The 22,178-nt window shown below is 50.6% G+C and overlaps 3 protein-coding genes across 3 annotated transcripts; 2 read left to right on the top strand and 1 right to left on the bottom strand.

Moving 5' to 3' along the window:
* Positions 1–777: 777 nt before the first annotated feature.
* Positions 778–4,884, top strand: LOC109750955 (serine/threonine/tyrosine-protein kinase HT1). The gene is made up of 6 exons (XM_020309870.4): positions 778–1,567; positions 2,300–2,432; positions 2,560–2,755; positions 3,262–3,386; positions 3,643–3,801; positions 4,298–4,884. The coding sequence occupies exons 1-6, from the start codon at positions 1,251–1,253 to the stop codon at positions 4,610–4,612; spliced, it is 1,245 nt and encodes a 414-aa protein (XP_020165459.1). The 5' UTR covers positions 778–1,250; the 3' UTR covers positions 4,613–4,884.
* A 497-nt stretch (positions 4,885–5,381) lies between these two features.
* LOC109750958 (transcription elongation factor TFIIS) lies at positions 5,382–14,642 on the top strand. The gene is made up of 7 exons (XM_020309873.4): positions 5,382–5,729; positions 5,954–6,203; positions 6,511–6,592; positions 7,365–7,422; positions 7,590–7,672; positions 10,962–11,153; positions 13,402–14,642. Exons 1-7 carry the CDS (start codon positions 5,471–5,473, stop codon positions 14,392–14,394), a joined length of 1,917 nt encoding a protein of 638 aa, XP_020165462.1. The 5' UTR covers positions 5,382–5,470; the 3' UTR covers positions 14,395–14,642.
* A 3,027-nt stretch (positions 14,643–17,669) lies between these two features.
* LOC141023119 (uncharacterized) lies at positions 17,670–21,251 on the bottom strand. Its single transcript, XM_073499446.1, has one exon. The coding sequence runs from the start codon at positions 21,249–21,251 to the stop codon at positions 17,670–17,672; it is 3,582 nt and encodes a 1,193-aa protein (XP_073355547.1).
* Positions 21,252–22,178: the final 927 nt, after the last annotated feature.

Genomic DNA, 22,178 nt, shown 5'->3' with positions numbered 1-22,178 from the left:
CAAGATTCGCCATTAATAATCGACGGATATATCACATAAGATAAGTGGTGAATTTTGATCAATCTAGACGTAAATGCATCGTCGAGACTCAACAAAACACATCACATAAGCAAACATATAAAATACGTCAGCATTCGAAGAATAGATCGCACACGTCAGGTGGTGGATTTGGATTGACGCACATATAAATACATTGTCGTTGCTCGACTAATACATATCACATAAGCAGATGTATAAAACAAACCACCACTAGTCCACGAACATATCACACACGTCAAACGGCGAATTTCGACCGATCTATGTGTAAATGCATCACCGTTACTCTGCAGATACATATTGCGTAAGCAAATATTCGGCCGATCCACACGCAAATGCATCACCGTTACTCGACAGATACATATCACACAAGCAAACATACAAAACACACTGCCATTGCTCGACGGATATATCACATTCCTCAAACGGCAAATCTCGTCCAATCTACGCACAAAATGCATCGCCATTACCAGACAGATACAGCACACAACAATCAACACAAGAAAGCCAATAACCAGGAGATTTGGATCTCAAGTCCCATGGAAAAGAAGATCTTTTGATCAATGGTGGGGGCTGGATGGAGGAGGACCATGGTGGAGGCCTTGTGAGAGAGGGAAGAGATATTTTGGCCGGGCCATGGGGGCGGGCGCATCCCGTGGGTACGCGCACGGGGGGACGCAGGGCATTTCGTCCACCAACTTCCACCCCCGCTTTATACCCCGCGCCTATAAAGTTTCTGCCCACTGCGGCTCTGCTCACCCCGACGATACCTTCCCCTCCCCTTCCTTCCTTTCCTTTCCCCCGCACCACCGCCGCGACGGCGACCCCCCAGCCGCACGGCGAAGCGAACCCCTCCGCCCCGACCGCGTCCGTCTAGGGCTAGGGTTTCCGCCTCCTCTCCGCCCCCGGCCATCCCCACGCGGCGCGCCCGTCCACGCCGCGGCCCCGCGGATTCCTCCCCCACTTTTCAGCTCAAAATCGCCGCTTTTCCGCTCGGTTCTTGGGCACGAATCGGCCATTGATTTCCTCCGGTTATCCGAGGTTTCCCCCTGATTTCTCGGGGCACGACTGGGGCTTTCCGAGGTGATTGGTGCTTTGTCCGCCGCGGGTTCGGGTGTTGCCGCTGAAGGCCTGGCCGATTTTTCCATGAGCGCGGGCCGCGCGAGCTGCCGGGGCCCCGGTCGTCGGTGCGCGCGCGCGGGGTGCTCGTGTTAATGCATCGGCTGACCTGCGGCTGCAAGTTCGCCGACCCCGACACGGTCGTCCCCTCCGCGGCGGCGGCGTCGCATCGCGTGCGGCCGGACACCATGAGCTGCGGCAGCGACGGTTGCAGGGACGGCGGCGGCGAGGGGTTCGGGCGGTCGCGGCCGAGCAAGGTCGCGGCCGACGACTCGGTGGAGCCCGCGCGGTGCTCGGACGCCACCTCGCCGCCGGGGTCCTGGATTGACAGGAAGCTGCTGGTCGATCCCAAGATGCTGTTCGTCGGATCCAAGATTGGGGAGGGCGCCCACGGGAAGGTCTACAAGGGGAAGTGAGTGGATCAACTTTTATGACAATAACCCGTGCATAGTGTTTCATACACATGTTTCAGCCGAAGGTCGGCAGTACTTGCATCAACTGCCCCAGATTTGAATTTATGTTCCTCAGCTTTAGTACTAGCAGATGTCCAGTCCAAACTAATGGGTGTTAATTGCAAAAAGTCCAGGAGTTATGTATCAACGAAGTAGAGGGTAAGAGTTGGTATGATTTTAATTTGTCCATCTCCAACTGTGCCTGAATGTACAGGGTGTACTTACGTACAGACACAACAATTGCCAAAATTGCATAATATGCTTGAGAGCCGCTTTAGGGTTCTCATTGAATCGATGGCGGTAATACCTCCAATGATCTGATTTATTTTGTGCTTAATTTAGCTATGCCAGCATGTTGTAGATATCTGCTATTCCTGCTATGGTCAAGGATTCTGAAATTTGTTTTAGTTTGGGTCTTGTTCTAATACTTGCAAAGAGTTGATTCTCAAATTTATTTATGTTTAAATGTACACCATGGGTGTATATTAACAAATAAAACCATTTTCTTCTGCTGCTAATTGTTGATGTTCTCACAAGTTGAGCTGTCAGCCTGACATTCTTGTCCCCCCAAGGAGAAACCCATGCTGTTTAATTATATTCTATATTGTGGTTTTGTTTTGTCCATGTGGATACTCTTACTCTTGCTGGCTTGCATCAGTAATTAACTAGTTTGTATGTCTGTTTTCAAATAGGTATGGTGATCAGATTGTAGCCATAAAAGTTCTCAACAGTGGCAGTACCCCCGAAGAAAAAGTAACACTTGAAGATCGTTTCATCCGAGAAGTAAATATGATGTGTAAAGTGAAACATGATAATCTTGTCAAGGTACATCCTTGCCTGAACGGCAACATTACTGTGCCTAATCCAATTTTAGAATAGCCATTGCTAACTACTCCTAAATCATTAATTTTCTTGTGGCCTTCTTCTCACAAAAAATTCCGCACTTCTACAGTTCATTGGAGCCTGCAAGGAACCATTGATGGTGATTGTGAGTGAGCTGCTACCAGGGATGTCGCTGAAAAATTACTTGAACAGCATCCGGCCCAGCCAACTAGATATCCATACTGCATTAGGCTATGCACTCAACATAGCTCGTGCAATGGAATGTTTACATGCCAATGGAATAATACACAGAGACCTGAAACCTGGTATGTGTGCTTGGACTGTTTGACTTTTCCTGTTGCATCGCCATTTTTTCCTTTACGTGCATAGTAAGTTGCATTTCTGTTGGTGTAACCAATACCGGGTGGCATATTTACCAAGACTTTTTGGAAGATGACAAACATGGGTGCACAATATACACTTTAAAGTTCAAAGCTAAGAAATTGTATCAGGCATATATTTCTGTGTCAAAGGCAAGAGCATGTGCATTGAAAGAGAAGCATCTTGGCCGGTTAATCATTTAAAATTTTCAGTAAGATGTTTCTGCATCTGATTCTTGAATGTTCCTGTCTCCATATCCATGGTATCCACTTTATTCCCGTTCATGTTTCTTCCACAATATGTTTCTTTCGCCCTCTCAGTCTTACCCTTCTTTTTTACTTGCTATACCTTCTAGGTTCTTCCAGTAGTTGTTTTGTTCCTTTCTGTCAAAGCTGTTCAGCCACTCTCTTTATGCTTTTACAGTGTTCTAATAAATGTTTTGTGTGTGCAGATAATTTGTTGCTTACTGCAAACCGTAAGAAGCTGAAGCTTACTGATTTTGGACTTGCACGAGAGGAAACTGTGACTGAAATGATGACGGCTGAAACTGGGACATACCGATGGATGGCCCCAGAGGTTGTAAATAACTCTATTTAACATTAATAAATTATTATGAACTGAAGCCTGAACAAAATCAGAGTTGATGCTTGAAATTATACTTCTATTTGTATGCCCACTTGATAATTTCTATTTGTATGCCCACTTGATAATTTCTTGGCTGTTGTTTCTAGAGTTCACTGATTTCGGGACCTTCTATACAAAGAGAAATCAGATGCTCTTGCACTGATCTCCGTGATTCCAAAACCTGATTCGTTGTCTTATGCTTTTGCAGTTATACAGCACTGTCACACTTCAACGTGGCGAAAAAAAGCACTACACAAATAAGGTGGATGTTTACAGCTTTGGCATCGTCCTCTGGGAGTTGCTGACCAATAAAATGCCATTTGAAGGCATGTCGAATCTACAAGCTGCATATGCTGCTGCTTTTAAAGTAAGTATATGAGACTATCATTTTGTGGCGGAATGATACCACTTTCTATAATGTTGTTAGCAATTATAAAATCCTGCGACTCTCAAGGAGTTACAACTCTCCTGTTTCACTTTGCAAATCTTGTCCATACTGGCAGGCCATTAGTAATGTCTCTTTAGTCTTTACTGGACAAAACTGTTACTACTGCTAAAGTAGAAGTACTGTATGTTTTGAAGCCTTGGCTAAAAAAATCGCTTGGCTACCTGAAGAATGAATGATAGCAAAATTGTGAGACAAATTGTCCACACATTTGTGGGAAGAAGGCAACACATTAGTTCTGTATTTTTTACACTGTTATTTTCTAAGAAACATATATTAGCACCAACAAACGAACTGGTCATAGTTTATTTTCAAAGAATGTTTGAGCATAAACTTCTTTTCTGATGACTGTTTTTGACATTAGTTTCTATTGGAATCCACTAATCTTACCCATATTTTCTCTTGTTTACGATGGCAGCAAGTACGCCCAGCTTTCCCTGAGGACACCCCCCAGGAGCTCGCGTCCATCGTGCAGTCATGCTGGATCGAGGACCCCGCGATGCGTCCCAGCTTCAGCCAGATCATCCGCATGCTGGACGCCTTCCTCCTGACGATCCCTCCACCACCCCCTTCGGAGGCAGACGAGGACACGGCGGAGTCGGAAGACACAGCGTCGTCGCTGAGCAGCAAGAGCTCCTCGGTCTCCTCCATCGTTTCCCGCGCGACAAGCAAGCTCTCGGTCGTCCGCCATCTGTTTGCCTCGAAGAAGGGAGGCAGCAATGGGAAGGCATGATCCGCGTCCGCGGGTCATGCCCCTGAGACGTTTTTCCTTGGTGCTGTAAAGGTGTTAGCCTAGGTTAATGATGATACAGTGGTGGGGATGATGATACAAGAAGAGGGATCTTGTTTAGCCTAGGGTTTAGTTTGCTTGTTTTGTGTTTTGATGATACAGACGAAAAAGGATGAAATGCAACTTGTGCAAGCTATGTGATGTATAGCTGGCGGCTGCTCTACCATAAACTTTTGTATGCTGCCATTGAGCAATCCAATCCCCTCTTGTTTTCACTGCAATGTTTAGCCCTTTGCCAATCCTGTGATCCAAACAGACTTGATAGGGGTTTACCTCAATGGATCTTAGAGATGGTTACTGATCACTGACTCTTGAGCTAACATTTTAACGATTACATTGTTGGGATTTTCGAAGTTGACAAAAAACCTATCTACCAATTTCTAGGGTGACCAAGTTACTCACAATTTCTTCCCTAAACAGAAAGTTACCCGCAATCTGTAAATTTTGCAGTAGTTGATATTTGTTGGATAAACGAATAGATGCCCATGAATTGTAACACTGATGTAACACTTCATGAAAATTTGACAGACAAATGTTAACGATAATTTAGTTAAAAACTCTCAATTTTTTTTGAAGCATTTTTGAACCTTATAGTACAATACAAAGATGTCCTACCTCCAGCAATTTCAAATTAGTAGCGTCTTTTACAAATTCTGTGTGAAATTATTTCAGCATTTGAAAACCAGCACAGGTGAGGTGATGCTACCACTCTACCAGCACACAGCGTACTGCAGCCCCGGTCGGCAAACCTTCTCCCCACCCCCACCCCCCGCCCCGCCGCGGGAGCGCTCCGCGGCCGCCATGGCGTCTCCTCCGGGCCCGGGGTCTGCCAACCGCGCGCTCTCCTCCTCATCGAGGGGGCCGCTCTCGCCCTTCCCCGGCGGCGCGGGCCCGTTCCTCCGGCATCAACCTCCTCCCGGCGGCGACTCCGATGGCGGCGCCTCCGTGGACGAGTTCGACGAAGATGACGACGACGAGGACGAGGAGGAGGATGATGGGGAGGATCAGGACGCCGAGCTGGCGGCCCGCAGCTCGCAGCAGCGACGCGCCTCCTCTCCAGGTGAGTCAACCCATGGGTTAGCTCCTGTAAAAATTACAGTACTATGCAGCTTCTAGTAGTACGAGGTGAGCTGAATTTGTGAGAAAATCTGAAGCTAAGATGGGTTCATATGAATATGATCTCCCTCTGAGCAGTAAAATATCTCCATTTAGGACTTTTGTGTTTGTATTTGATTTATCTGAATGAAGGTGATCACTGACACTGTTGCTTGCTGGTTCACGCAGCAGGAATCGGGCGGCCTGTGGTGAATGGGGAGAATGGAACGAGGCAAATCCAGGAGGGGCAGCAATGGCAGCTGTACAGCTGTGGAACCGAGCAGCACGGTCGCAGTTCATCTAGAGGGGACGAAGAGCCTGGTTCTGTTCCCAGGGAGATGAGGGTGGAGGATGGATATGGAGTCATTGGGAGGAGAGAGGGAGGCCCTGCGTCTAGCTACTGGGACCTGCTCAGAGCGCACCTGTCCGACCCGTTGACGTGAGTAGCTTCTGCAGATGACTGTTATTCTCCTGAGAATTTAGTTTTTGTTTTTGTAAGTATTTAGTTACCTATTTCATCTGCTTTGTTGACTGTATATAAGCTTCCAATATTGATAGTGTACATGCTTTCAAGCATCTCGTCTACCCGCTTTGTTTTGTAGGCTTTTGGTAGTTTCACATTAATTCATAGGAAAGAAAAAAGGTCACTAAATTTGTGGTACCCAAATATCATGCCGGTTAGCGGTACTGGGGAAAAGAGGATTCCAATATCTCATCCATTTATCTTACTGTGTCTGAATTTGTAGAGGCATTCTCATGGACGACGCGATGATTCTGTCATGTGGGCATTCTTATGGAAGTAGTGGGATGCAGCATATCTACAGAATGGTTTGTCCAATGATCCTTACTGTGTAATAGTTTTTCAAACTTTCTCCTTAGTTTGTTATACAGTATAGTTTGCAGTTAGATATCCTGTATCCTCCTGCTTGTTGCTACATCTCTTCATTTTAGTGTTAGGATTGCCTTTAATCATAGCTCCTTCTTTTTGAAATACTAATCATAGTGACTTGATGTGCTTTTGAAGCACAGTGTTTTCCTTTTACAAATGTCTTACTGTTCTTGAAATAATAGGACTGCACTCTACTGTCGGGGCCTCCCCAATCCCCGTCCACCAACAATTTTTGGTGAAAACATATGCGGATGTTCATTCAATAGAATGAAAGTCTCCAACCGCATCTTCTCCATTTATGTATTGTTACTCATGTCTTACTGTTCTAGAATAATTGGAGTGCACTCTACTGCCGGAGCCTCCCCGTTCCCCAACTATTTTTCGGTGAAAAGATATACAGATGTGCACTCAATAGAATAAAAGTAGAGGTACTTCTTAGTTATCATAAATATAGTTCTCCAGCTGCATTTTTTTTTCCATTCATAGATTGTGTTGTCCAAACAGAAACTAGAGGTATTTCATAGTTATCCATTTGCTGTGTCAGCATGGGTAGCCACATTAGGGAAGCTTTGATTTTCTAGGTAGAACATTAATTTGAGACAATCCTGGAAAGTGGTCAACGTGATATTGCAAGGCTACTAAAAGAGGGATTTTGTGAAGCTTCAAGTGCATGTGAAAGTAACAGAGAATTGTTTTTGTCCTGCTATGCAGAAAGCTTGTGGTAAATGTGGTCAGCCAATTACCGAGGACTCCATTCGACCAAACCTGGGTATGGACTTAAAACTGCCAGGCTATTTCGCCACAATTTCTGAGGTTTACTTTCAGCTATCTCACAGAAATCGGTGCATGTCATATAAACCGGGTTTCTTTGCTTCCTTCCTGTCCTGTTTTTACCAAGATCTCTAATGGTTCCCTTTTTGCTCGCCATGTTTTCAGCTCTTGGCCTTGCAGTCCAGGCATTTAGACGCGAGGAAGAGTCGGCGAAAACACTGAAAAGAAGAAGAGATCGCATCGAACAGGTATGCACTTTTTTTTCAGCTTATATTACTCCAGTTCCGAACTTGGACAGGTGCGTGTGTTACATGGTGTTCTTAAATCTGTTCTCTCTGTAAAATGAGGACAAATGTGGCAACGATGACCCGAATCCAGCCGAGGTTTCGAGAGGCAAAGGCGTCCAGTATCCTTTCGCTGTCTTCGACCGAGTGATAATCAAGGTAGGCATCTCTATCTCTCTTTACTCTGCCAAGCATATACGCTTTTATTTTTCTCCAGTCTGTTCCTATTCTCGATGATGACCAGAACAAACTTCCATCAGGGAAACAAGAGGACCCCGGAGCGGTTCGTGGGGCGCGTGGCGGTGGTGACAGCACAGTGCTTGAATGGATGGTAGTACCTTTTATTCGTTCACACAATCATCTTTCAAAACTAAGCGTGACACTTACCGGTGTTGAGCAGGTATGTGGTGAAGACCCTGGACAACGCGGAGAGCGTGAAGCTGCAGTACCGCTCCCTGGCGAAGTTCGTGGACGGCGGCGGCGGTGAGCCTCCCGCCGTGGTCTCCAACAGTTCCCAGAACGCAAGCTGGTTGTGACTTGGAAGGTACAAAAGCAGATCATGCTGAGTACAAGCAGTTGCTGATATGTAGAAGCTGCATCATGGTGTTTTAGATCAGATCAGAATCAGATCTCCAGGGCCCGCATCTTTTGCTGTTTCCAGGAGGAGACAAACAGTAGAGTGAGGAACATTATCCTTTTTTGGTAGCCAATCAGAGTGTCAATCTTTATGGTGCTCCTCTTTCCTTTCTCTTTCTGTAGCAGCAACTAGGTACCATGTGGTGTCAGTCAGTGTCCTTGTGATGTGAGGCTTTGTAGAATACTACCATTCCAGTACACCCTTATCCAGGCTGCTGTGATAAATCAGGAAACACAACATCACAGGAGGGAAGCAATCATGGTGCCACCAAAGGGCAACCACCAACACAAAAGTTTGGTGAAAGAAGCATTCAGGATAAATGGTTCTTCTTTTTAAGTAAGAATAACATTGTCTTGATAAAAGCACCATTTATTGGGAAACAACAACATTGTCGTATATGCTGTTAAGATGTTTTAGGGTGTGCGTGGGTGGGTACTCCCGCGCGGCACCCCTCTTTTGATCTTGTCGGCGTGCCTTCTCCCTGACTTCTTCACCGCCGGTCCTCCCCTCGCTTCTTTTTGCGGTGGTCATATACTCATATATGCCTCGCTTGTCACCCATGCTTCGTTCGATTCCTTCTACCGTAGCTTTGGTCCGCAACTCACCACACAATTTGTAGCTTAATAAAAGCGCCATTTATTGGAAAAACAACAACATTATCGTATATGTTGTTAAGATATGCTTTGGTTTAGGGCGCACATGGGTGGGTACTCCCCATGCAGCCCGCCTCTTTTGATCTTGTCCGCGTGCCTTCTCCAGGACTTCTTCACCGCCGGTCCCCCCCCTCACTTTTTTTTTCTTGGTGGTCCTATATGCATCGCTTGTCACCCATGCCTTGTTCGATTCCGTCTACCGTAGTTTCGCCAGCCACGGTTCACCATACCGCTAACTCCCGATGCCATAAAAGGGGCCTGGATAAGGAAGCACAACATCAAAGGGGAAAGTAAGCATGGTGCAACCAGATGGCACAGCCCAATACATGGGAGTTTGGCGAAACAAGCATTCATGATAAAATGGTTCTTTTTCTTGAATAAGTAAGACACAACATCGTATAATAAAAGCACCATTTATCGGGGGGAAACAACATTGTCGTGTATGTTGTTCGGACGTGCTTTGTTTTAGGGCGCACATGCATGGTAGTTCCGCATGGTACGCCTCTTTTGATCATGTTGGCGTGCCTCTTTTTTGCGGTAGTCCCATATGCCTCGCTTGTCACCCATGCTTCGTTCGATACCTTCTACCGTAGCTTCGGGTCACATCTCGCCACACCGTTAGCTAGCTCTTGATACCACCGAAGGGGCTTAGATAAGGAAACACCTCATCAAAGGGGGAATCAAGCATGGCGCAACCAAAGGGTACGTCCAATACATAGGAGTTTTGGTGAAGCAAGCATTAAACATAAAATGACTGTTTTTTCAAGTAAGAACAACACCATCTCAATAAAAAGCGTATTGAAAAAGAACAACACCATATGTGTCGTCTAGATATGCTTTGTTTGTCGAGCGCACATGGCTACTCCCGCGTGGCCCGTCTCTTTTGATCATGCCGCCGTGCCTTATCCCTGACTTCTTTACTGCTGGCCCTCCCCTCACTCCTTTCTTCCGGTAGTCATATATGGCTTGCTTGTCACCCACGCCTCATTCGGTTCCTCCCACCTTGTCATTCATTCGTCACCACAACCCCCTCCCTCTCTGCTGCACATCTCCATGATTGTAATGTTCTTACACACGAACTAATCTCTTTCCTCTTCAGTTGGCATGTCGACAACCACCACATGCCATCCACCGCCTTCACCCCCGACGATGCTACCGCCGTATAGATGCCGCTTCACCATCACCTGCACCCACCGTGAGATCGCCGCCCCCCCTACAATCTAGAGTCGACGCAAAACCCTTCGCTCCAAAATGCATACACCATCCCTAACGCACCGCCCCGGGCCCGGTATCAGGATCACCCCCCTGAGGCCCCTCCCAATGCTCCACCTTGTACGGGTGCTAAGCATGCCATGTAGACGAAAAATCTGATGTGGCAAGGCAATTAAGAGGAGAGAGATGGGTTTGGTGATCCCAGAAAGAACCAATGCCAAGCGCGTGAACCTAGACAAAACATTTAAATGAAGCAAACTCACCAATACATGAGATAATTTAGTAGCTAAATCATTAAATGAAGGGAGCTTGGCTACAAGAAGCTAAGCACCTATGCATTGGGGAGTTTGGTTAAGCACCGGTTCATTCGGAGCAGCCTGAATCCAAGATCAATGTAATCTGTGCAAGTCGTCATAAATAAAGCCCAGTCACCGTTGCAGAGCTCCTCCTCCGTCCCTGCGAGAAATCGGAAATGACACGCCGTCTGCAGACAGACAGACAGGACGGGACGGATCCTACCCAGCAACAGCCGAACCCCCGGGCGCGCGCCACGTGCCGCCGGATACACCGTCCGATCCGGCCGGCTCCAGAAGGATCTCCTCATCCGCCTCCGAATCAACGGCCCCGCGCCGTATAAATCCCCGCGCTGCCCCCAAAACCAACCCTTTTTTCCTCCTCTCCTTCCGTCGCCTCCGAGCCAGACACACAAGAGGGCAGACCGCGGCGGCGAGGCCTCCTGCTTTGCGCCTAGGGTTTTGATTCGATCCCCGCCGCCGCCGCCAGCCGGATGGCCATGGAGAGGGAGCTCATGGAGACCTTCGAGGCCGCCAAGAAGGCCGCCGACGCGGCCGACGGCTCCTCCCCGGAGGCCGAGCGCTGCCTCGACGCCCTGCGCCGCCTCCGCGAGTTCCGCGTCAACACCGACGTCCTCGTCTCCACGCAGGTGACCCGCCCCCTCCCCCCGCTCTTTCCCAATCCAGGAATTAAGGTATGCGTGGCCTCTCGTTGCGTTGGTTCCGGTAAAATCGAGGAGGAATTGCTGGTGCAATGCGCCTCATTGCGTTCAATTTGGGCTTTTTTTTCCTGGCTGGTTCGCGAGGAACTACCGTGTGCTTATGCGAGACACGCCGTTCTTCCCCTTTTTTAAAGGGTGACGGGGCTGCGAAAAAGCGAATTGCGAATTAGATCTTGTGCGAGGGGGGGGGGGGGGGGGCGGGCAGGTTACACCTTTTCCTCTTTTTGTGCCTCGGATTGGGAGGTTTGTGGGTGATAAGGGCGCGCCCGGTGCCTGGATGTCTCACAGAGACGGTGGGTATGCTGGGATTTGTGGAATGCTGCGGATTACCGCAGATTCGCAGTTTCCATTCAGGACAAAGGCTGGGATTTGTGTTTTTTGATGCTTTTGCGGAGAGAATTAATATGTCTCGGTGATGGTTTGGTCTTTGCTGTGGGTCAGATTGATGCTACCTGCTAGTTTCATCTTAATTGGGATTCTGCATGAAGTGGTCTCCCAACCATCATCTTTCTTTGGCTCTCAACAATGCATAATCTCTTCCAATGGAAATAAACACTGTAAATTCATGGACCGGTACTGATTGAGAGTGTTTTGATCCGCCTATGATGACACAGTTTTACAATTTGGCTGGAGAACACGTCATAACTAATTTATCTGTAACATGAAATCTATGTTTTGAATTTCACAAAATAGGAACAAAGACTATGAATTTGCAGTTGGCTCGTCTTGCACCAGCATGTAATTAATGTCTCTTACTATGAATTTCATGGGGTTTTCATGATTGTGCCCTATGTTCTGCTAGCAAGTCCTTTGTGTATATAACTTTGCCTTGATGAATGGACTGTATTTCTGCCAGTTCCCTAAATAATTCTGCCGATCTTTGGTTCACATGTTTATGTGTAAAACTTGATTTGGTAAGTAAAGCGTGCAGAGCGTGAGCAGTTTAGATCAAAGAAATGTTCTATATAATTTGGGCAAGTCATAACTTACAGGATCTTTAAGTTGTCGTATTCGACATGTCTTTCCATAAAAGCCACCTCCCTGAGTTACTGAACCAATAATTATTGTGCTCCTGTTTTGCCATTTTGTGTGATCTGAAGCTGTAATGATTTCTCAACTGTTAAGGTGCATACTTCCCGACAATTAGTATGTCATATTGTGCCCCCGTTTTGCCATTTTGTGTATATCTGATCTGAAGCTGCAACGGTTTCTCGACCGTTAAGGTGCACACTTCCCGACAATTCGTATGTCATATTGTGCTCCCGTTTTGCCATTTTGTGTATATCTGATCTGAAGTTGATAAAGCCGTTTTTTTGGGCTTGCCTGCATATTGGCAAGTCAATTTTTGCCATCAAACCAAACAGCTCCGTAGTCTTTAAAGTTTACTTTTAGTTTTAACACCTTAACGATTTATAAAACTAGGTAAGGTCCTCTGTAATTGGGATATGAGTTGTTTCCTTAGTGGACACCGACATAAGTGCCATGGGGCATTGAGCGTAACAAATAATAATTCTTGAACAGTTTCTATGAGTCTAGGCCTCGTAAAGGGGCTGCAGTGACAATTTCTTTCATGTCTGAGTTGTCTTTCAGTGACTGGGTTTCAATTTAGAAAGCTTCAAGTTTGCTAACCTATATACCAAAAGCATATCTAATTCCGTAAGGTGCTGATGTGTTTTGAGCATGAGTGGCAAGCACTAATATTCATGAGCAGAGTGATTCTGGTTTCGAGGGTCTGCATCTATTAGTTGCGCTGGGTTGGTGACAATTTCTTTCATGTCTGAGTTGCCTTTCAGTGACCGGGTTTCAATTTAGAAAGCTTTAAGTTTGCTAACCTATCTAGCAAAAGCATATCTAATTCCGTAAGGTGCAGATGTGTTTTGAGCATGAGTGGCAAACACTCAATATCGATGAGCAGAGTGTTTCTGGTTTCGCGGGTCTGCATCTATTAGTTGCGCGCTGGGTTGGTGGTTTGTGAAACATCTTTTGTGAATTGCATTGCTAAGTAAAATATTGTCTTTTTACTGAACCTTAGTTAATCAATTTAATATGTTGTTACTAAACATCCGCTTTCCCTCCTAAATGGTATTGCTTATTTCATTCAGCTACTTCCCCCATGCAGTTGTTCTCATAGGGCTTTGAGAACTTGCAACTTACAGATTGTGTTTTGTTTTGTCAGGTTGGCAAACGTCTTCGGTACCTGACGAAGCACCCTAACTCAGACATACAGGCGGTGGCTGCAGACCTTTTTGGGTACTGGAAGAAGGTTGTTATTGAAGAGACAGGAAAGAAAAACGGCACACCAGCGAATGGAAAATCAGATAACTCTGCAGCTAAGGCTGAGAAACCTCAGCCCATGAAGATTGAAAAGAATTCTATGCCGGCAAAGGTGAAGGTTGAAAAGAATTCTACATCAGCAACTGTGAAGACTGAAAAGAGTTCCATGTCGGCAAGTGTGAAGATTGAGAAAAAAGATGGGAGTGTCAAGGTTGAGAAGACTGCGAATAATGATTCCAAAGTCCAGCATGTTAAGGTAGAGAAGGTTTCAAAGGAATCTAGCAGAACAACTGATACGAAGAAGCCATCGTCTGTTCCAAGTGGCCCCCCAAAGCTGACATCCCTTGTCAGATGCAACGATGCTGCTCGAGATAAATACAGGGAGCTTCTTGTTGACGCCTTCGTCAAGGTTTCCAAGGAAACTAGCGAGGATGACAGAGAGGAAATAAGAGATCTCCTGGACCAGGTAAATGCATGCGACCCATATAGAGTTGCTGTGACAGTGGAGTCGGCCTTGTTTGAGAGGATCGGGCGTTCCACCGGGACCCACAAGGTGAAATACAGGTCGATACTGTTCAACCTGAAGGCGGACAACAACCCCGACTTCCGGCGGAGGGTGCTGCTGGGCGAGGTGAGGCCCGGGAGCCTGGTGGACATGCCCGCAGACGAGATGGCCAGCGACGCTCGGAAGCTGGAGAACCAGCAGATCAAGGAGAAGGCCCTGTTTGACTGCGAGCGCGCGTCGGCGCCCAAGGCGTCGACGGACCAGTTCAAGTGCGGGCGTTGCGGGCAGCGCAAGACGACCTACTACCAGCTGCAGACCCGGAGTGCGGACGAGCCAATGACGACGTTCGTGACGTGCGTCAACTGCAACAACCACTGGAAGTTCTGCTGAGCGCCGGCGACTCTGCTGCAACTGCTAGCGTGTTTTTCCTGTTAGCGATGCCGTTTCAGTCTTGACAGGTAGGCTGGTCCGTTTTTTCATATGCTTAGGAGGAGACTGTTTTCTTGTGTTGTTTTTAATGTGGTTATTAAGAACCCTGATTTATTCAGATTGTGTACTAGTTGACCGCATAAATGTTGTTCGCTGGATGAACTGATGTTGCCTGATGTAAGTTTTATGAAAGAGATTGTTCTGTGTTAGTTATGTATATACACTCACATAGTGATACTGTGATAGTAATGAAGAAACAGGCTGTGTTGCTCTCATGGAGATGGGGACATGAGGGTATCGGAGCATGTTGAGTTGTTAGATTATACGGTGCTGTGGATGCTGGTGGGTCGCATAGTGAAGGACCGAAGGAGTTATTCTGGTGCATTTGGAATGCTTTAGCAGAAGTGGGTGCAATGGATGGATCTCTTCTCGAGCCTTATTTCTCCTATTTATATCTTCTTCTTCTACCTAATGCACCTTCCTCTCAACGTGCTGCCGGGGATGAGCTTTATATTTGGGCTTTGGGTTGGGTGAGGTTCATTGTTCATATTTGCCAGATGGACTGAAACTCTGAAACCATATGTACAAGTCTGAAGTTCCTTGCCTCTTACAGTATCAGGATATATGTTCTCCTACCAAAGCCTTCCCATGCCCCCCTATTGGCTGGATGCCTCATTTCATTTTTGATGATAGGTTGCCACTTCAACTTGTGCCGCCGTGTTTATGTCTTCTTACGTATTTATTTTTATTCTTGCACACAGGGATTGCATCATATCCAAGTCCTGGCTTATGAAGATTATTATTTGCTTATTAGTCATATGATCCGGGAGGTGAGCGATGCTACTCACAACAGCTTATGCATAACGTTGGATTGAAAATGGAAGTTAGTAGTATGTTTTATATGAAGAAACTTGATGGAGAGCGGTCATCTATCCTGGTGTTGCTCTAGAAGAAATCGAAGAAGTACATTCGAAGAAACATATATTTTTTTTCTTCCAAAAGGGTTTTCCCCTGGCCTCTGTGTCCGACTATGCACACACCCATAGCAATCAACATCATATTTGTGAATTTTTAGTATTCATTATGATGATGGTGAAGATTGCGACTTGGAAGAACCTGATCAAATGAGAAAGAGGATGCAAAGTTAAGACAAGAACGAGCATACTATCTTATCAAGGTGAGAAGACACAAGTGGAGGATAAGTATCATGAAGCTGCGAATGAAGCACTAGTTATCCAAGATGATTTAAAGAAGAATACTGAGGCAAAGAAGACACTCAAACTGGCTGATCATCTTCATAAGTGGGTTGTTCCTCTAGGGGGCTGGGTTAAATTGAACATGGATGGTTCTTAGTTGTCAGATGGAAGGGATGGAGCTGGAATGATTCTCCGAGACAAGACAAGCAATATAATTTTCTCCTCATGCAAGGAACTTTTTCCCCCTGTAGAGATGCAATGGAAGCCGAGCTCTGTTTGTATGGAGGGTCTATCTTTATCTTTGCAACGATCAGTTCTTCCTATTCTGCTAGAGGTGGTTGTCCCAGTGGTGAACATTCTCAAGGATGAAGTTGTTGACAGATCGCTGCTTGCTTCTTTGGTGGCAGAGATTAAATATCTGTTTTCCCTTCGTAAAACTTGTATTACTCTGGTAGGACTAGGGTTCCTACCGGGCCTCCGGCGTAGATTGTATGGACAAGGGGGAGGAGGACGAGGGCTGGAGCGGGCGCGCCGGCGATGAGGCGCCGTCGCGGCTAGGGTTCCGGCTCCTTGGGGAGCCGGGCAACAGAAGATTATAATATCTTTATTGCTTGCCTCAAACGGTGTCTTACAACTAGTATTTATAACTTTAGCCTAAGATAACTTGCCTAATATAACTTGCCTAAGATAACTTGTGGGTCAAGCCCCTAATACTAATGCCCGGTGGGTCTCTTTCTGGTATAGACCAAACCGGTCATAACATCTCTCCCCGCCTGCGCAAACAGCTCGTCCTCAAGCTGAAAGTCTGGAAAGTGTTGGCGGAATTCGTCACGCTGCTCCCAAGTAGCCTCCTCCTCCGGAAGGCCCGCCCACTGAACGAGGACGAACCAGACGCCACGACGAAGCTGCGCCTGCAACACCTTTGCCGGCTCGGGAAGAATGCGACCATCAGCGAGTGGAGGAAGCGCCGGAGGAGCCGCCGGTGGCTCGCCACGGAAAGGCTTGAGCAGCCCAACATAGAAGACGTCGTGGATGCGAGCACGGGCTGGAAGCTGAAGATGATAGGCCACCTTCCCAATGCGCTCCAAGATAGGGAAGGGCCCGGCGTAGCGAGGGCCGAGCTTGCGCTTCGCGCGCGGGTCGAGTGACTGCGTAGAGCGGTGGAGGAGATGCAGCCACACCCAATCACCCACCGCGAACTCCGCCTCGCGATGATGATCGTCGTAGTAGTGCTTGGCTAGCTGCTGTGCCTGAAGGAGACGCTGACGAACCTCAGCAAGCATCTCGTCACGAGTGCGGATCAGGTCACCCGCAACCTCCGTCCGAGCCGTCTCCGGGTCCACCGGAAGTATAGGCGGGGGTGGTCGACCATAGACCACCTCAAATGGCGTCGCGCGCAGGGCGGAGTGATAAGAGGTATTGTAGCAGTACTCCGCCCAAGAGAGCCAATCCACCCAAGCGCGAGGCCGATCACCTGTCACACAACGCAAATACATGGCAATGACCTTGTTAACCACCTCGGACTGACCATCTGTCTGAGGATGGAACGCCGTACTCAGGCGGAGTTGGACACCCGCCATCCTGAAGAGATCGCGCCAGACATGGCCCGTGAACACTGGGTCCCGATCACTGACGATCGAAGCAGGGAACCCGTGAAGACGGACGATGCCGTCGAAGAAGGCCCGGGCCACTGACGCCGCCGTGTACGGATGGCCGAGCGCGATGAAGTGGGCGTACTTGGAGAAGCGGTCGACCACCGTGAGAATGACCGACTTGCCGCCCACCTTGGGAAGGCCCTCGATGAAGTCCATGGAGATATCCGCCCAAACCTGAGACGGCACCTCCAAAGGCTGAAGTAAGCCAGCCGGCCTCAGGGTCTCCGTCTTGTTGCGCTGGCATGTCTGACAAGATCGAACCCAGTCGCGGACCAGGGCGCGATCGCCAGGGATGTAGAAGTCGGCGCGAAGACGATGGAGGGTTTTCTGCACACCCTCATGACCCGCCGAGTGGGCGAGCTGTAACACCTGGTGACGGAGATCATCATGCGCCGGAACAAAGATTCGGCGCCCATGGGAAGCGGTCCGTCAGAGAAGCGCCAAGGCTCCTCCAGGTCGCCGGCCGTGAGCTGCTGCTGAAGAAGGACGGCGTCGTCGGCCGTCGCAGTGGTGCGGCGAATGTCGGCCCGGAGCGGATGCACAGGGCCGCCCCGGCGGACTCGTCGGTGGAGGAAGCAAGGTCGGAGTCGTGACGGGACAGCGCGTCGGCCACGATGTTAAGACGGCCCGGCCGATACTCGACGGAGAAGTCGAAGCCGAAGAGCTTGCTGATCCACTGGTGCTGCGGCACGGTCGACAACCGTTGGTCCAGCAAGAACTTCAGGCTATAGTGGTCCGTGCGAATGTGGAAGGACCGTCCCCACAAGTACGGCCGCCAATGACGAACGGCCTGTACAAGGCCAATGAGCTCCCGCTCGTATGCCGCCAGCTTAAGATGGCGAGGAGCGAAAGGCCAGCTGAAGAAAGCGAGGGGCCCATCGCCCTGATGAAGCACGGCGCCGAACCCGGCGCCCGAGGCGTCACAGTCCACCACGAACGGGCGGTCGAAGTCGGGCATCTGGAGGACGGGGCCCGTCGTGAGGGCCCCCTTGAGGGCCTCGAACGCCGTCGTCGCCTCGTCGTCCCAGGCGAAAGCGTCGCGGCGAAGCAACCGCGTGAGGGGCGCCGCGATGAGCCCGAACTCCCGGATAAATTTCCGGTAGTAGCCGGCGAGGCCGAGGAACCCGCGGAGAGCCCGCGGCGAGTGAGGCGTCGGCCATGCAGAGACGGCCGCCACCTTGTCGGCGTCCATAGCCACCCCGTCGGCCGAGATGACATGGCCGAGGTAGGCGACGGTAGGTGTCCCGAACGAGCACTTCGAGCGCTTAAGGTGGAGGTGGTGCGCCCGAAGCTCGTTGAAGACGATGGCGACGTGCTGGAGGTGCTCGGCCCAGGTGGCGCTGTAGATAAGAATGTCATCAAAGAAAACAAGCACAAACCGCCGTAAGTAGGGTCGAAGGACGTCGTTCATCAGGGCCTGGAAAGTCGCCGGGGCATTGGCGAGGCCGAAGGGCATCACCAAGAACTCGAAGTGGCCATGGTGGGTGCGAAACGCCGTCTTGGCGATGTCATCTGGATGCATGCGCACCTGATGATAGCCCGACCGGAGATCGAGCTTGGTGAAGAAGCGCGCCCCATGGAGCTCATCCAAGAGCTCATCGACCACCGGTATAGGGAACTTGTCCTTGAGCGTGAGCGCGTTGAGGGTGCGATAGTCGATGCAGAAACGCCACGTGCCGTCCGACTTACGGACGAGAAGCACCGGCGCGGAGAAGGGCGACGTGGAGATCCGGATGATGCCTGCCGCGAGCATAAGGGCACACTGTCGCTCCAACTCATCCTTCTGCAGCTGAGGGTAGCGGTAGGGCCGAACCGCCACGGGGGTGGAGCCCGGTACGAGGTGAATATGATGGTCGTACACCCGGGCGGGTGGAAGACCCCGTGGCTCATCGAAGAGGTCGCTGTGCTGCTGTAGAAGGGGATCCAACAGGGGGTGCTCGGCCTCCTGGGACGCGGCGGCCAGCTGGAGGTGTGGCACGGCTGGCGCGGCGCCCCCAAGGCCGTCCCACCGGATGCGGCGGCCCAGCCGCCAGAACGTCCTCGAGAGTGCGTCGAAGTCCCACAGGATGGGCCCGAGGGTCCGGAGGAAATCCACCCCGAGGATGAAGTCGAAGCAGCCGAGGTCGATGCCTGCACATGTAATGGAGAAGTGCTCGCCACCGATGGAGATGGGAACGTCGCGGGCGAGCCCATGGCACCGGAGGCGATCGCCGTTTGCCACCGTGATCCGCAGGCGCTCCCCGCCCGTGGTCGGCAGTGCTAGCCGACGCATGGTCGCCGCGGGCAGGAAGTTATGGGTGGAGCCAGTATCCAGCAGGGCCACCAGCCGCTCGCCATGGACTGTCACCGGTAACAACATGGTTCGTTCGCCACAGATGCCGACGAGGGCGTGGAGGGAGACGACGCACGCCGTCGCCGTGGAATCCGCGGGCGTGTCCGCGGCCGCCGCGGTTGGGGGCTCGTCGGTCGAGTCGTCCGCCTCGGTGTAGTCGACCGTCTCCAAGTAAAATAGGCGGGGGCAGACATGGGTCGGCGTGTAGGGCTCATCACAGTTGAAGCAGAGGCCCTGACGGCGACGCTCCTGCTGCTCGGCCGGTGACAACCGACGGAAGGTCCGGGTGGTGGCCGGAGGTGCGGTCGTCGTGGCTGGAGGAAGCCGGCCCGGTGATGGTGGAGTCGGCGCTAGTCGACTGGGATGGCGGCCGCCCCGGCCGGCCGGTTGCTGCAGCGCCTGAGCCCGCTGTTCGAAAGCCCGGGCGTAGTACATGGCCGTCTGGAGGTCGGGGGGATCCCGGAGCTCGACGTCCACGCGAATATGGTCTGGTAATCCGCCCACAAATAACTCGGCGCGCTGAGTCGCAGAGACGCCCGGCGCATGGCATGCCAGAGCCTGGAAGCGGTCGGCGTAGTCCTGCACCGTGGATGTGAAGGGCAAGCGGCCGAGGGCCGCCAGCCGGCTCCCGCGGATAGGAGGCCCGAACCGGAGGAGATAAAGCTCCCGGAAGCGCTCCCATGGTGGCATGCCGCCCTCGTCCTGCTCGAGGGCGTAGTACCAAGTCTGCGCCGCGCCTCGGAGATGATAGGACGCGAGCCAGGTACGATCCGAAGCGAGCGTCCGCTGCCCTCGAAAGAACTGCTCGCACTGGTTGAGCCAGTTAAGGGGGTCCTCCATGCCGTCGTAAGTGGCGAAGTCCAGTTTGGCGAAGCGAGGGGATGTCGGGCCACCGTGCCTGGGAGCTGCAGTCAACGGTAGTGCGTGTGCCGGGTCGGGGATCTCTGGGGCGTAGTTCGCCGAGCTGGAGGGACGGTCAGATCGGAAGGAGGGCATTGGGTGTTCCGGCGCCGTAGTATACACCGGGTCCGGAGACGAGCCGGCCGCCCACGCGGGAATCGGCGATGGCGAGGGCGGAAATTGCACCTGGTGAAGGGGCCGGCCAGTAGGGCGGGACGCGGGTGGTGGTGCTGTCGATGGCGGCGGCGCCTGGTGGTGCTGCTGCACCGTCGCCTGCGTCGCGGGGGCCGGCGGTGGCGCTGGGAGGAACTGCTGAGGCGGGCCCCCCAGCGACGCGGTGGCGGTCAGCCACGCTGGCCAAGGCGTTCCCGCGGCCGGGTAGGGCAGCAGGAGCGGCGGCGGAGGCGCCCCTCCGTAGGGCGCCTGGAAGGCTGGGGCGGGCCACTGTAGCGGCGGCGGCCCATAGGCGGTGGTGGCGGCGCTCGGCGGCGGGGGCTGGTTCCCGGCGAGGTAGAGGGTGATGCCCCGGACGGCCTGGACGAGCTCTCGCAGGGTGCCCGACACCTCCTCGGGCGTAAGGAGCGGGGGCGGATCCGCCGTGGTGGTGGTCGTCGCTGGCGCGGTGGTGGTGAAGGTCCCGGACGTCATCGCCGTCATCGGCGAGGAGGTGGCCGGCGGCAGCGGTGGTGGGGCGGAGGTGGATGGCAGCGGCGGCGGTGATGGAGGAAGCGACATGATCGGCCTGGTGTCTCTGGATACCAAATTGGTAGGACTAGGGTTCCTACCGGGCCTCCGGCGTAGATTGTATGGACAAGGGGGAGGAGGACGAGGGCTGGAGCGGGCGCGCCGGCGATGAGGCGCCGTCGCGGCTAGGGTTCCGGCTCCTTGGGGAGCCGGGCAACAGAAGATTGTAATATCTTTATTGCTTGCCTCAAACGGTGTCTTACAACTAGTATTTATAACTTTACCCTAAGATAACTTGCCTAATATAACTTGCCTAAGATAACTTGTGGGTCAAGCCCCTAATACTAATGCCCGGTGGGCCTCTTTCTGGTATAGACCAAACCGGTCATAACATACTCAAATTAAGCGTAGCCAAAATGTTGTTGGTGATTTCTTGGTAAACTTTGCTAGAACTGAGAATAGAGCTGTTGTTTGGCTGGGCTCAGGGGCACCAGATGCAGTAGAAAATGCACCATTAGTATCTTGGTTTTGTCCATGTGCCAACAACCTTGATACCAAATTTTGGACCCTTCAAAGCTCATCGACTTGGTTTAGCGTACATATTTACTCTATCGCAAAGTGCGGAAGGCGACTCCCATGACAAAAGGTGTGCACAAGCACAAGGTCTTACACACTACATAATTTTATATCAAAGACACTAGTCAGAATTGTACAGGCAACTTATTGTTTTGTGAAAGTTGAAGAAAATCAAAATCATATGGACTACTTAGGCCCTGTTTGTTTGAGCTTTAGCAAGCAGATTCAGCGCAAGTGAAGCTGAATCTTGAATCCAAAACAAATAATCATTCCGAATCAACTTTGTAAGTGAAGCCAGCTTTGCCAGTGAAATTGAATTTGGAATCTGAAACAAACAGCTATTTAGAATCAGCTTTGCCAGTGAAGCTGAATCTAGATTTTGGCCATTTTCAGTGCAATTTG

Source organism: Aegilops tauschii, chromosome 5 (genome assembly GCF_002575655.3).
Source record: "Aegilops tauschii subsp. strangulata cultivar AL8/78 chromosome 5, Aet v6.0, whole genome shotgun sequence".
In the NCBI taxonomy this organism is placed as follows: Eukaryota; Viridiplantae; Streptophyta; class Magnoliopsida; order Poales; family Poaceae; genus Aegilops; species Aegilops tauschii.
Note: the sequence above shows the minus strand (reverse complement) of the source record. Positions and strands in the feature narration are given on the sequence as shown.

What these genes read in the sequence shown, in the direction of transcription:
- LOC109750955 (XM_020309870.4), top strand. Translation starts at nt 1,251, where the DNA reads ATGCATCGGCTGACCTGCGGCTGCAAGTTCGCCGACCCCGACACGGTC. An exon ending in AACATGATAATCTTGTCAAG is followed by an intron (nt 2,433 to 2,559) that starts GTACATCCTTGC and finishes GCACTTCTACAG; the next exon opens with TTCATTGGAGCCTGCAAGGA. An exon ending in ACACAGAGACCTGAAACCTG is followed by an intron (nt 2,756 to 3,261) that starts GTATGTGTGCTT and finishes TTGTGTGTGCAG; the next exon opens with ATAATTTGTTGCTTACTGCA.
- LOC109750958 (XM_020309873.4), top strand. Translation starts at nt 5,471, where the DNA reads ATGGCGTCTCCTCCGGGCCCGGGGTCTGCCAACCGCGCGCTCTCCTCC. An exon ending in TGCAGCATATCTACAGAATG is followed by an intron (nt 6,593 to 7,364) that starts GTTTGTCCAATG and finishes CCTGCTATGCAG; the next exon opens with AAAGCTTGTGGTAAATGTGG. An exon ending in CTCCATTCGACCAAACCTGG is followed by an intron (nt 7,423 to 7,589) that starts GTATGGACTTAA and finishes CCATGTTTTCAG; the next exon opens with CTCTTGGCCTTGCAGTCCAG.
- LOC141023119 (XM_073499446.1), bottom strand. Translation starts at nt 21,251, where the DNA reads ATGTCGCTTCCTCCATCACCGCCGCCGCTGCCATCCACCTCCGCCCCA.